Below are 14,073 nucleotides of genomic sequence, written 5' to 3' on the forward strand. Positions count from 1 at the left end.
TGCTTACAACAGTACAGTCAAAAAGACAAAATCACTAAGGAGTTTTGAGAAAGATAAGATCTTGTACATTTCCAATGTCTCAAATTCAACAAAAAAAGTGTAAGAAACAATGACTCATCCACGTGAACAAAATGAAGGGAGAGAAATCATATCCATGCAAGTCCACATGTAGTCTGGAAGACTATAACACCAACATGCAACAAGCTTAACGAACAAAGAAAATCAAGTACTGAAAGGCTGTCAGGAAAAGGATGCAGGAGTAAAATGAGAACTTAATCAAGAGAAAGAATAACAAAAAATAAATACTGGGACTCAATTAAAAATATGGAATTAAAGGTAATGGCATAGCAAAGTATAAAGACAACTTTAAGATATTCATACATGGTAATTCTAATTGGCATGTCCTTCACACGCTATAATTGGAAATGCATAATAAATAAGTATACATTCACATTATCTGGCACATGATATATAAAGATGTTAATTAGTAATAAAAACAAAATAAGTGAATCTAGAGTTTGTATGATTTACCCAAATGAAAATGATATTCAGATTGTTAAAAGTACAAGCCGTGAAATGTATTATTCATGGTAACCACAAAGAAAATAGTTAACAAATAAATGCAAAAGGAAAGAAGGAATCAATGGCTCGGCACAAAACATCACTCATTAAGACACAAAGTTAGACATGCAAAGGAAATATAAGACACACATAAACAATACACACAGAATAAATCGGCAGAATAATTAATTACGATGATGTAAATAGACCAGCTGCCCAAGTCAAAATATAAATAGTGGTGAAAGAGATAAAGAATATGATTCAAATATATGTTGCCTACAAGAGACCTATTTCAGGCCCAAGGACAAAGTGAAAGGATGGAAAAAAATATGTAGTAGGTAAATAATAACCACAGAAAAATATTAGTAAACCAAATCCAAAAGGATACTGAAAGAATCCTACATCATGCCCCTGCCATGCCACGGGAGTCAGATTTGCTTGACCACACACTATGTAGGGTTTCTGAGCTGTCCACGTTAACAGGAAGAGGTAGCTTCATTTTGTTTGTGGATTTAAACTGCCAACCTTATCGTTAGTGGTCTAACCTTTACTATTCAGTCATGGAAGGTGGTTCTGCATTAGGAACTCAAATAATGAAGCTCACCACATACAAAACAACGACAACAACAAAGCCGCATGAGCTTCCCAATTGATGCAAAGAAGACTTCTGACAAAATCCAACGCTTCGCTGATGTAAAGCACTTAGCAAAGTAGAAAGTGAAGGAAATTCCTTCAATCTAATAAAGAGCATTTAGGGGAAACCCATAATTAACATCATACAGAATGGAGAAAGACCAATTAGGAACCCATTCTCAACACCAGAAGTCCTAAGAAAAGCAGTCAGACAGAACAAGGAGTGACAGATATTGTATCCAAATTGAGAAGGAAAAGGTGAAATCTTGTTCACTGGTGGCATTAACTTACACAGAGAACACTCTAAAGAATTCATAAGAAAGCTGCAGTTGCTAGGTGCCAATATCGTCAATATTCTTCAACTACAGTAGCATGTAAGTGCATGAATTCTTCCTTTATCTTCCTTATTCACAGTTTTCACATTCGTATGAAATGATTGACAATAGCATGACTTTGGCAAGGCACACTTTCACCCACAAAGTGACATCTCTACTTTCATTAATTAGCTAATAAACGCATTCAGCAGTGGCAGGATGCATGTTCAACACTGAGAACCAATCAGATTCGTATATGTCAGCAATGAGCAATTTTAAAATGAAATGAAGGACACAATTCCATTTACAATAATGGCTAAAAGAGCAATATACCTAGAGACAAATGTAACCAGTGAAATAAAAGATTTGTACACTGAAAAAATATTAAAACATTACTGAAAGAAATTGGGAAAATGAAAGGAAACGAAGCAATTGCCATCAAGTCTACACAAATTAACACGTAGATTTTGTGTACTTCCCATCAAAATCCCAACAGTATTCTTTTAAAACATCAAACAACTACTTATCTAATTTATATGGAACTGCAAGGGGCCAAACAATCCTGGGGTGGGGGGAGTAGGAAAATACATACTTCCCCATATCAAAACACACTATAAAATTACAGTAATCAAAATAACCTGATACTGGTCTGATGGTAAACATAAAGATCAAAGGAATCTACCTGATAATCAAAAAATAAAACCAATTGCTATGGTCAATTGATTTTCTACAAGGATGTTAAATTCACCCAATTAGTAAAGGATGCCGGGACAACTGGATTTCAACAAATAAAAGATTGAATGTAGACCTAGGACTCGCGTGGTATAAAATATCTAACTTAAAATGAATAAAAAACCCAAATGTAAGAACTAAAATCATAAAACTCTTAAAGCATACAGGTAAGTGTTTTAAGGTCTGTTTTTGTGTTGGTTGTTCCAGGAGCAACAAAAGACAAAGTACGCATATGGATCTGACTAAAATTAAAAAGTTGGTTTATCAAAGCAACAAAATCAAGAGGCAATCTAAAGATTGGGAGAAAATTGAGGGAGCCATATGACAAAGGTTTAATAGCCAGAACATATAAATTCTACAACTTCACAATAAAAAGACATGTGGCCCAATCAAAACATGGGCAAGGTACTTGAATAGACACACTTCATCAAAGAAGAAATATAAATGATCAGTAAGCATGTGAAAAGATGTTTATTGTCATTAGTCTCTGTTGTTAATAAGTGCCACAAGGCGGTTCCAATTCATAGCGACCTTTTGTACAACAGAAAAAAACATTACCTGGTGGTACATCCTCCTCCCAATCACTGTTATAATGAGTGATGGTCATATCTATTGTTATGGTCACTGTGTAATCTCATTGAGCGTCTTTCTCTTTTCACCCACCCTCTATTTTACCCAGCATGATGTCCTTCTTCATTATGTCCCTCCTGATAACATGTCGAAGTAGAGGTGACAAAGCCTCTTCAGCCTTGCTTCCAAGAAGTATTCCTGCTGGTTTTTTCCAAAGCAGATCTGTTCATTCTTTAGCCATCTATGATATATTTAATATCTTCATGAACACCATAATTCAAAGGTATCAATTCTTGGATGATCCTTATGAATGTTTCATCTTTCCCATGCATGTGAAGTGATTGAAATTACTATGACTTGGATCAAACACACCTTACAGTGACATCTTTTCTCTTTAACACTTTATAGTGATCTTTTGTAGCAGATGGGACTGCTGCTTATATGGGCTAGATTTTGGATTCAAGTTAAGTTAAATCCTTGGCAACATTTGTTATTAGGAAAATGCAAATCAAAATTACTGTCATGTCACTTCTAGTCCACTGAGACGAGTATGATTTAAAAAGAAGAAAGGAAAACATTAGACACTGGCAAAGATGGAGAGAAATAGGAAACTTCACCCATTACTGTGATATGTAAAATGGTGCTGCCACTGTAGAAACCAGTTTGATGATTCGTCATAAAGTTAAACAATTACCATGCAACCTAGCCAGTTAATTTCCAAGTATATACTCAAAAAGCTGCAAGCAGGTATGCAAACAGATGCCTATATATCCCTATAGAGGTATCAAATAGCATTCTCCACAAAAGTTAAAATAGGGGGGAAAGTAGAGGTCCATCAACATATACAAAATGTACAGACATGTAATTCAATATTATTCCGATATTAAAATAAATGAAGTTCTAATGCATCCTACAAGGAACCCTGATGGCATAGTGGTTGCATATTGGCTTGCTAACTACAAGGTTAATGGTTTGAAGCAAGCAGCTGCTGCACAGGAGAAATACAGGGCTTTCTACTCCTGTCAAGAGTTGCGCTCTTGGAAACTCACAAGGGCAATTAGTTCTTCCTTGACCAATAGGAAGAACTATTGTAAGTTGGCATTGACTTGATGGCAGTGAGAATACACCCTACAACATGGACGAATTTTTAAAACATCATACTCAGTGAAATAAATTAGCTAAAAGAGGAAAATATTGTTAGGATGAATTGCATTTATATGAAATATCTAGAATGAGCAAGTATATAAAGATCAAAGTCAATTAGTGGTTACCAGAGGTGAGTGTGAGTATAGTCATTTGTGTGAACCATAACAAATTATGGATTACCTTGAAAAGAATGGAAATTCCAGAACACTTACTTGTGCTCATGTAGAACCTGTACATGAGTCAAGGCAGATGGGTGTTCAAAAAAGAACAAGAGAAAACTGCATAGTTTAAAATATTTTTTAAGTTGTTCATCAGGGTTTTAAGCTTTTACCATACTTATCCAGTCTGTATGTTGATCAAATTATCAGAGAAGCTAGATTATATGAAAAAGAATGATGTATCAGGATTGGAGGAAAGCTTCTTAATAACCCTCCATATGCATGTGACATAATATTGCTTGCTGAAAGGAAAACTCGAAGTCCTTGCTAATGAAGATCAAGGATTGCAGCCTTCAGTCTGGATCACCACTCCATGTGAAAAGAGAAAACAAAGCAAGACGAGACTCCTCACAACTGGACCACTAGGCAACACTGTCTTGCTGAAATCCACAATCAATGTTCGTAGAAGCAGCAGTCAGAAAATCAAATGAGCATTGCATTGGCAAATTGGCATAAGACCTTTTTAAAGTATTGAAAAGCAAGGATGGTTCTTTGTGGCCTGACACAAGCTCTGGGTTTTTCAATGGACTCGTATGCATGTGAAAATTGGACACTAAATAAAGAAAACTGCAGAAGAATCGATGTATTTGAATTATGGTGCTGGCGAATAATCCTGAAAATGCCACAGACTGCCAAAAGAACAGATGCATTTGTCTTGGAAGAAGTAAAATCAGAATGCGCCTTAGAAGGAAGGATGGCGAGACTTCATCTCATGTGCTTTGGACATGTTATCAGGAGAGAAAAGTCCCTGGAAAAGAACGTCATGTTTGATAAAATAAGGAGGAAGCAAAAAAGAGGAAGAGTCTCAACAAGGTGGATTTACACAGTGGTTGCAACAAGTGCGAACACAGCAACAACTGTGAGTATGGTGTTTTGTTCTGTTGTGCATAGAGTCTCTATGAGTTGGAATCAACTCAATGGTGACTAACAAAAACTACAAGAGGGAAGTGAGAGGGACAGAGAATTGGGGACTCCATACTTAGGGGACACTGAACTTTCCACAGGGTGATAGAAAACCTTGGAGACAGATAACGATGATGGTTTGCTTGCAGACTGTAATGGACACAATGTCTTTAGAAATGTAAAGACATTTGAGGTGGCAACTGTTCTGTTATGTATTTAAAGCACAATGAAACAAGTGGGGGGGGGAGGAAATGCCTACATGCAAGGCTTATAGATATTTTAGCAATCAATGAAGAAATTCAAACTATTGTGATTTGATATTAAACTAGATAAGATCTCATTCTCCTGGTCAAAAATAGTAAAAATATGTTAAGGAAGAAAGTTCTCTTTTTAAGATTTTCACTGTAGTTAGACCAGAAACCAGACCTTAATCCTCTCACCCAATACCATGTGCAAATAAAGCTTTGTATGCATTCTTACTGTTTATTCAATCTACTGTGGATTTCTATGTAAGGATACATTTGCATTATATGTACATGTCTTCCACCATAAACATTTTATGCATTTATCTAAAAGAATTTTAGTCTGAATATTCTACTTGGTTCACTCGCTATTTTAAGGTGTTTAATGTATTTCTCTCCTGTTTTTAGTTCCCTCTTTATTGCCAGCAATTCCGTGCCATGTTGACAAAGAGGGTACTGTTCACTAGGCGCCATTGGAAGTTGGTTTTGCTACAAATATTGGTAATTGTGTGTGTCACAACGTATCTCTTGAAAATTACGGACTTACAAGATGACCTGTCTCCCAGAGAAATGGATTTGAGTCAGTATGGTCGAACCATCGTGCCTTACTCAATTTCAGGGAAATCACCCTTGGCTCTGAATGTCATAAGTAATCTTAAGATTTATCTAACGTTTAAGAATCAAGAACTTCGGGAAGTCCAAGGTAAGACCCATATTAAAAATTTCAAAAAGACTGCTCGTGAACGAAGACCTGTTTGTTTCACTGCCAAAGAAGGGATTTACATATAGTATTTAACTTTATGAAACCCAGGGGTATTTTATATAATTTATGTGGCAGAATTTTACTGCTAAGGAAGTAAAATGAGATGGACCACTTTTAAGGTTGCATATAATTAGTTTAATCAAAACTTATGGAGACATCTATTTGTTTGCGCGTTTGGAGAACCAAAGATTCATGGAAATATGAACTGCCTCCTCTGTCTTTTCCTATTAATCACTAGTATTATCAACCCAAAACCTATTGCAGTCTAATCAACTTCGTAGCAATCACAAAGGACAGACTAGATTTACCCCCTGGAGTTTTCAAAACTGTGCTACTTATGGAAACAGACCACCACATATGTTCCTGGGCCTGTTGGGTCCAAACTGTCAAACTTTCCATTAGCAGCCAAGTTCTTAACCACTGGGTCACCAAGGCTGCTTATGAATATCATAAAATTGCCATTGGAGTGATTCTAACTAAGAGTTACCCCATAGAAGAGAGTGTAACCTGGCCTTGAGCCTAACACTTCACTCAGAACTCCATTACTAGTATCATCCAGACCAGACCAAACTCCCTGCCATCGAGTTGATTCTGACTCATAAGGAGCCTATAGGCAGGATAGGGTTGCCCCTGTGGGTGTCTGAGGTTAACTATTTCCAGTAACAGAAAACCTCATCTTTCTCCCTCAGAGGAGCTTGTAGGTTCAAACTTCTGACCTGATTTTGAAGCCCAATGCGTAACTCACTACAAGATTAAAATAGCAACAGCCAACCATACTCACTGCCATATAGTCGGTTCTGAAAGCTAGCCACACTATCAGGCCGAGTAGCACGTCCCCTGTGGGTTTCCAAAACTGTGACTCTTGAGATGTAGAAAACCTCACCTGTCTTCCATGGAGGGGCGGGTGGTTTCGAACTGCTCACCTTGTGGTTAGCAGAACAACGTGTCAATATCACACAGGCAGCTAAATCCAAGAGAGGAAATGTATTCTTTAAGATTACTGGCCACAGGGTTCATCATTAATGCTGTCCAGTTGGGCTGTAACTATATGCCCACCTTCCAGTGGGTGGAGAGAGAAGTCAAAATCATGCGTTTGGAAGTTTAGAATAAAATGTTCTTTCTGACCAGAGTACAAGCATAATTATCTAAACTCTCACATTATGGCATGTTGACCTTGAAACATGAAAGCCATCTACTACATATAGTTTAATGAACTAACACCTCAGAATTAATTTTCTTTGAAGGTTGGTTTCTTCAGGTTCTCTAGATAAGCAGAAAGAGGTCTGGTAGTACAGTTGGTCTGTAACTTGGGTTCTCTAGAGAAGTGAAATCAGTGATGGTTCATATGTGTTTGTATATGGAAATAGAGTTTTATCAAGAAAAGGCTTGCCTAGTTATAGAAATAAGTAAGTCCAGTCAGGCTCATGCCAGGCTTCTCCTGATTCGTGGAAGCTGACAAGCAAAAAACATCTTGACACCTATTCATAACTTTTAGCCATATTAACTGAACAAAGGCAATCAAAGCATACTGGCACCTAATAAGATACAACAAACCCATGCACAATCGGAAATGCACTGACTTCATTTTCATCTTTTATGTTGTAAATGAAAAAAAACAAAAAATGTGGGGTTCATACCTACACATAGGAATTATTCATAACAACTACAGGCCTCTTTTCTATAGCTGGTGACATGGCAGTAGCTGGTATCTAGAACTATTTTCTTCATGAGTTTGAGGTAAATTCTAGTTCAGCTAGTGGAGTTTATGCATTGAGTCCTTTTGGTGTGGCCTAGGAAGGATGTTGTGCACCTTGAAAAGACAGTCTAAAATCACAATAGTTTCTAGTGCGTGGCATAGTTCGCCAAAGGCTAGATAGAAACTAGGTCAAAAGTGCCCAACTTGGAGCAGAGTACTGGATTTATTCTCCCTCTGGGTTCTATAGAAGTATTGTTCAGCATTTTTTGGTGATGAAAGGTTGTTCCCCTTTACCTACCAACAGAAACACCATCTCTAAAACATACATACTCTGCTCCCCTCATCTTGACTTGACTTTCCAATAAGGTTCACTTATCACTCTTGTAGGAGTATCTGTTGATTCGGGGTGACCTTATCACAATATTGTATGGCAACAAATGAATGGTCTTCCCCTTTACCCCTCATAAAGGAGTGACCCCAGCTCTTAAGCTGTATATGTAGGTGGGGGAAGGGGTGATAGATATGTGGTTCATCTATGCTAGGCAGGTTTTCTACTGCTTTGCTGAAGAGAATGGGTTAAGGGTTTATGTGACCTGAAAGCAGAAGCCTGCCTTCATCTTGGTGTTTATCCATGTAGTAGTGGGCTCATATAGTATTTTTCCTTTCGTGACATGTTAACTTCACTCAGCATGATGGTTTCCAGCTCCAACCATGCCATGAAGTGTTTCATGGTTTTGTAGGGATGCCTGGTATTACACTGTTTGTACGTACATAGCTTCTTTACCTGTTCTCCTGATGTGCAGGTAGGCTGTTTCCAGCTTCTTCTTATTGTGCATTGTGCTGCAATAAATGTGGGCGAGCACATCTGTTCATGTTCTGTCTCTTACTTCTTTGGGGTACATGCCCAATAGTGGTATTGCTGAATCATCTGGGATTTCCACTCCCAGTTGTTTTAGGGAGCACCATATCGCTTTCGATCGTGATTGTACATGTTTACAAATCCACCAGTAGCATGAAAGAGTTCCGGTTTCTCCACATCCTCTCCAGACTTTGTTGTTTCTGTTTGTTTGGGTTTTTAATTTAACTGTCATTGTGGGTGTAGGGTAACATATCATAGTAGTTTTCATTTGCATCTCCCATATGATGAGTGATCATAAACATTTTTTCATGTTTGTTAACCATTTGAGGGTTATTTTTGGCAAACCATATGTTCATGTCTTTTACCCACTTTGTAATTGGGTTGTTTGTTATTCTCTTATTGAAGTGTTACAAAGTTGTGTAGATTTTGCCTGGTGTACCATTGCTAATTTTTTTTACTCAGTCTGTGGGCTCTTGATTTCCTTTTTTGTGAAGACTCTTTGCTCTGAACGGGTGTTTTATTTTTAGTAAGTCCCAGTCACCTATTTTGTCTTCCATTGTGTGTGCTTTCTTTATTGTGCTTGGTAATTTGTGTATGCCCTGCAATAGGGCCTTTAAATTTGGCCCAATGTTCTCATTGATGATCCTTACAGCTCTGGGCTTTATATATGTACAGCAGAGAATCCTTATGGATGAAATGAATGTGGTAATTCCTATGAATAAAGTGAATGTGTTAGGGCCCTCATGATCGTTACATTTTATTTATATACCAAACTTTTATGGACAGCGAACTCAATGTACATTCATTGTGGTCTAGTGGTTTGCCAACATTTCTACTTCCTGGGGTGGCGACTAAATGTCTCCTGAGGGAAATCATGTGGATGGAAGAATTGGGAAAACCTGATACTTGTATTGTACATGAATACTTGTGTTGAGGTCAAACATAATCTGATTTTAACCAAAATGCATTCACATTGATTGCTCTATTTTGTCAAGTAAAGTTCATGTTAATTGAAGTCATCGTTCATGTCAGTGGACAAATAAAAAACATCTTGGAACCTAAAGGCTTGTCTTCAAACAAGCAGTCATCTCAGTGAGGTGTAAACTACGTCCGTAGGAAAGAAGCACACTAGCCTGTATGATCCAAGAACTATAAATCCAAATCCAAAGGAGGGAATGGTATCAGAGTATAAATTGTGAACACCTCATTTGTAGAAGGATATAGATGTCAGTGGAAGCCCAAAATCCATTTGTGGGGTCCACACATGATTAAGCCTCAGGTGAATTCTCTCTGAACATAGTCGAGGGATACGAATTGCCTCATTATCAGACAGAGAGCATTGTAAAATAGATTCTGGCAGATGTCGGCAGATTAAATTGTGATAGTTCATTCTACTTTTTCCTAAAGCTCATTTCATTAGGGGCTCTTACAGCCCTTATAACAATCCCCACATCAATTGTATCAAGCATGTTTTTACATATTTGGCAACATGATTTTCTAAACATTTACTTTCTATTTGAACCCCTGGTGTCAGCTCCTCTATTTTGCCTCACACCCCTACCCTCATGACCCCTTGATAAGTTATACATTATTATTATTTTCACATCTTACACCGACTGGTGTCTCTCTTCCACCATGGTTTCTGTTGTTCATCCCCCTGGAGGAGGGTAAGTGGTTATATGTCTATCATTGCGTTCAGTTCCCTCTTCTTTCCTTCTCTCCCTACCTTCCCCCTACCCTCCTGGTATCACTAGTCCCATTTCTGTTTGAGGTTTATCGGACCTGGTTTCCGTATGTCATGAGCTCTTATCTGTACCTATATATATGTTTCAGTCTAGCCCACAGACAAAGGCAGAATTGGGGTCATGATAGGGGGGATGAGGAAGTCTCAAGGAACCAGAGGAATGGTGTACATTTCATCAGTGCTATACTGTGCCCTGTTTGACTCATTCTTTTTCCTTGTAACCCTTCTGTGAGGATGCCCCATTATCTACAGATGTCCCATTATCAACAGATGTCCCATTATCTACAGATAGGTTTGGGGTCTCTGCTCCATTCCCCTTGTGTATCACATACTTCTAGGGAGGGGGGTCAGTTTGACTCTGAGTGGGACCAGCCCTGTAGACCACTCTGTTCATGAGTTGCTCCATGTGGTTACATTGCTCTTAAGGTTTGGTGCACTGTAGTGCGGGGTCTGCATACATACTCCCAATTCTGTGGAGATCTAATCAATACTCTCCCCCTCGTTGGGTTAGTGCCCTGCTCCCCCATTGCCATCATTTCCCTTTCCCCTGCCCTTTACTCCCTCCCCCTTCCCCTCTTTCCCCTTCTTTGTGTTGGAATAACACGTACGTCCTTGGATTTTGTCTGGCCCCCACTCAACTGCCTGCACCTCAACCTGTATAGTGTGAAATGAGTAGCTTTGCTTCTATACCTTCCGTGCTGATTATACTTACCTCGGTGGACTCATGTTGTACTTGTCCTTTTGTGATTGGCGAGCTTTGCTTGGCATGCATTTGTCCAACTCTTCCCATGAGACGATGTGCTGCACGCGATCATCAGTGCTTTTCAGGGATGCGTAGTACTCTATTGTGCGTATGTGCCAGAGTTTTCTAATCCACTTACCTAAAGATGGAATTTTAGGTTTTTCCCAATTCTTTGCCATTGCGAATTGTACCACAATAAACATTGGAGCACAGACAACTGGTAATGGTCTATTGCTTACCACTTCTGGATATATACCCAGTAGAGGGATAACTGGGTCATAAGGTAGCTCCATTTCTACTTGCTTTATTATCACCAGATCGCTTTCTGCAAGGGTTGTATGTATCTACATGACCATCAGCAGTAGAGATGAGTTCTTGCCACATTCCCTGAAACATGTGTTGCTCTCTGATTTTCTGATTTTGTTTATCTATAAAGGTGTTAAGGTGGTATCTCGTGGCTGTTTTAATTTGCATTTCTCTGATGGCTAATGATCAGGAGAATTTTCTCACATATTTATTGACCATTTGGGTCTCTTCCCTAGTGAAACTTCTTTTCTAAGTATTTGGCCCACATCCTCAGTGGGTCCACTGTTTTCCTCTTTTTGCAGGCTAGAAGGGCATTGTAGATTTTAGTAATAAGCCCTTTGTCTGTTGTGTCATTGCTAAAAATCCTCTCCCAGTCTGTGGGTTCTCTTGTTATCCTCTTGGAGAAGTCTTTTGATGAACACAGGTGCTTTGTCCTTAGTATTATCCCATTTGTTGATTTCATGTTCACCTGTGTGTGTACCCTTCCCTATTGCAGTTAGCCTATGTGTTTCCTGAGCCAGGGTTCTTAGGCTTGTCCCAATTCCTTTGTTGATGGGCATGATAGTTTGGGGTTTAAATTCTAGGTTTGTGATCCACCTTGGGCTTGTTCTTGTGCATGGGGTGAGGTAAGGATATTGTTTCCTTTTTCTACAAGTGGATATCCATTGTTTCCAGCACCATTTGTTAAAGAGACATCTACCTCCCACTTGATGCTTTTAGGACCCTTGTTGAAGATCACTTGTCTATATGCTGATGATTTTATTACTGGGTTCTCTTTTTCCATTGGTTCCAGTATCTATAATCATTTCAGTGCCCTGCTCTTTTGACCACTGTGACTGTGTAGTAGGTGTTAAAGTCAGATAAAGTGAGCCCTCTGACTTAGTCCTCCTTCTTGAGGAGGTCTCTGCTAATTCTGGGCGTCTTCCTTCTCCATATGAAATTGGTGATCAGTTTTTCCAATTCTTTGAAGAATGATGTTGGTATTTGAATTAGAATAGCATTAAACTTATATAGTGCCTTGGGTATGATTGACATCTTTACTATATTGAGTCTTTCAATCCACAAGCATGGGATATTCTTCCATTTGTAGAGGTTGCTTTTGGTTTTCTGTAGTAGGTTTCTGTGGTTCTCATTGTATGAGTCTTTTGGGGTTTTGTTTAGATATATTCCTAGATATTTCAGTTTGTTCTTGGCTATTGTGAAGGCTACTGCCTTCTTGATATCCCCTTCCGTGGTTTTGTCCAATGTACATAGCAAACCAATAGACTTCTGTTTGTTGAACCTGTATCCCACCACACTCTCGTTACCAGTACTCCTGTTGTAGAGCCTTTGGGGTTTTTCAGTGTATAGAATCATGTCATCTGCTAAAACTGATAGTTTCACATCCTCCTCACGCAGCCATATTGATGCCTTTAATGTCCTTCCACTGCCTTGTGTTGTTAGCTAGGACCTCCAAAGCGATGTTGAGTAGAAATGGGGACAAGGGACATCCTTGTCTGGTCCCTTTTTCAGTGGGATTGTTTTTGCATTTTCTCTATTGACTATGATATTGGATGTTAGCTTTTCATAGATAGCTTGTATTAATTTGAGGTGTTCTACTTTTTAAATTTTGCTACCTTCTTTTTGATTGAGGTTTTTCTGTCTTACATTTTTATCATTGTTGGGTTTTGTTGTGGTGGTTTTTTATGTTTTTCTGAATATAAGATCAAGATAAGTAAATGTATAGATACAGTAACTGGATTAATTGGTTCTTGAGTGTATGGCAGGCGAGCTTGGGAGAAACAGGGAGCTAATAACAATTAATATAAAATAGAAGAAAAAAGTTCTGATAGTGATATTGTGATGATTGTACAATTCTTAATATGGTTGAATGATTGAATTTATTCTATATGAATGATATGCCAATAAAAACTGCTTTTAAAAAATTTCAAGGAGCATTGGTAGTGTGGAAGGTTGTGTTAGTCTGGGTAGACAAGAGAAACAAATGCATAGAAACTCACATGTGTATAAGAGTTTTATATAAGGGGCAATTGTACATTATGGAAAGCATCCCTACCCAGTCCAGTCCAAGCCCATGTGTCCGATACCAAACTTTAAAGTCCTCTTCATATTCACAAAACACATGCAATGACACCGAGTGCAGGGCAACCACACGCCAGTGGGTAGAAAGTCTCTGGATCCAGTAGTGTTGTAAGCATCTCACTGCTGGCAGGGTTGCATCAGGGCAGGTCCATGTGGCTTCTCCAGCTCAGGGCACTAGAGTAGTTCATGTTTCTTGTCAGCTGCAATGTCTCCCAGGGAATGAGCCGAGAGAAATAGGTGTCTCCTGCCTCCAAGGAGGAAATATTGGATTTTCCAACCTTCTCAAGAAAAGACCATACCCACACAGAGGCCTCATTGGTTATATCTTGATCGACAAACCAGACTCCAACCCTCCACTCATAATCCTCTCAAGTCCCAAATTGATACCAGGTTATGTAACTACCACAAAGGTTATGCACTGGGCTTTTAACTGTAAGGTCAGAAGTTGAGCTCACCAGCCACTCTGTGGGATAAATATGATGTTTTCTTCTCCCATCAACCCTTAGAAGCAGTTCTGCTCTGTCATCTACTTTGAATCAACTAGATATTGGTGGATTATTGA

General features: G+C 38.6%; 1 protein-coding gene across 1 annotated transcript in view; it reads left to right on the forward strand.

The window, feature by feature from the left end:
* LOC142422893 (phospholipid-transporting ATPase ABCA3-like) overlaps nt 1–14,073 on the forward strand; it is a 186,061-nt gene that overhangs the window by 133,125 nt on the left and 38,863 nt on the right. Inside the window, exon 15 of the mRNA XM_075528113.1 lies at nt 5,728–6,022. Within this exon, the coding sequence (XP_075384228.1) occupies nt 5,728–6,022 (295 nt within the window). The remainder of the gene's footprint in view (nt 1–5,727; nt 6,023–14,073) is intronic.

The sequence above is a fragment of the Tenrec ecaudatus genome, chromosome 12 (assembly GCF_050624435.1).
Source record: "Tenrec ecaudatus isolate mTenEca1 chromosome 12, mTenEca1.hap1, whole genome shotgun sequence".
NCBI classification, from domain to species: Eukaryota; Metazoa; Chordata; class Mammalia; order Afrosoricida; family Tenrecidae; genus Tenrec; species Tenrec ecaudatus.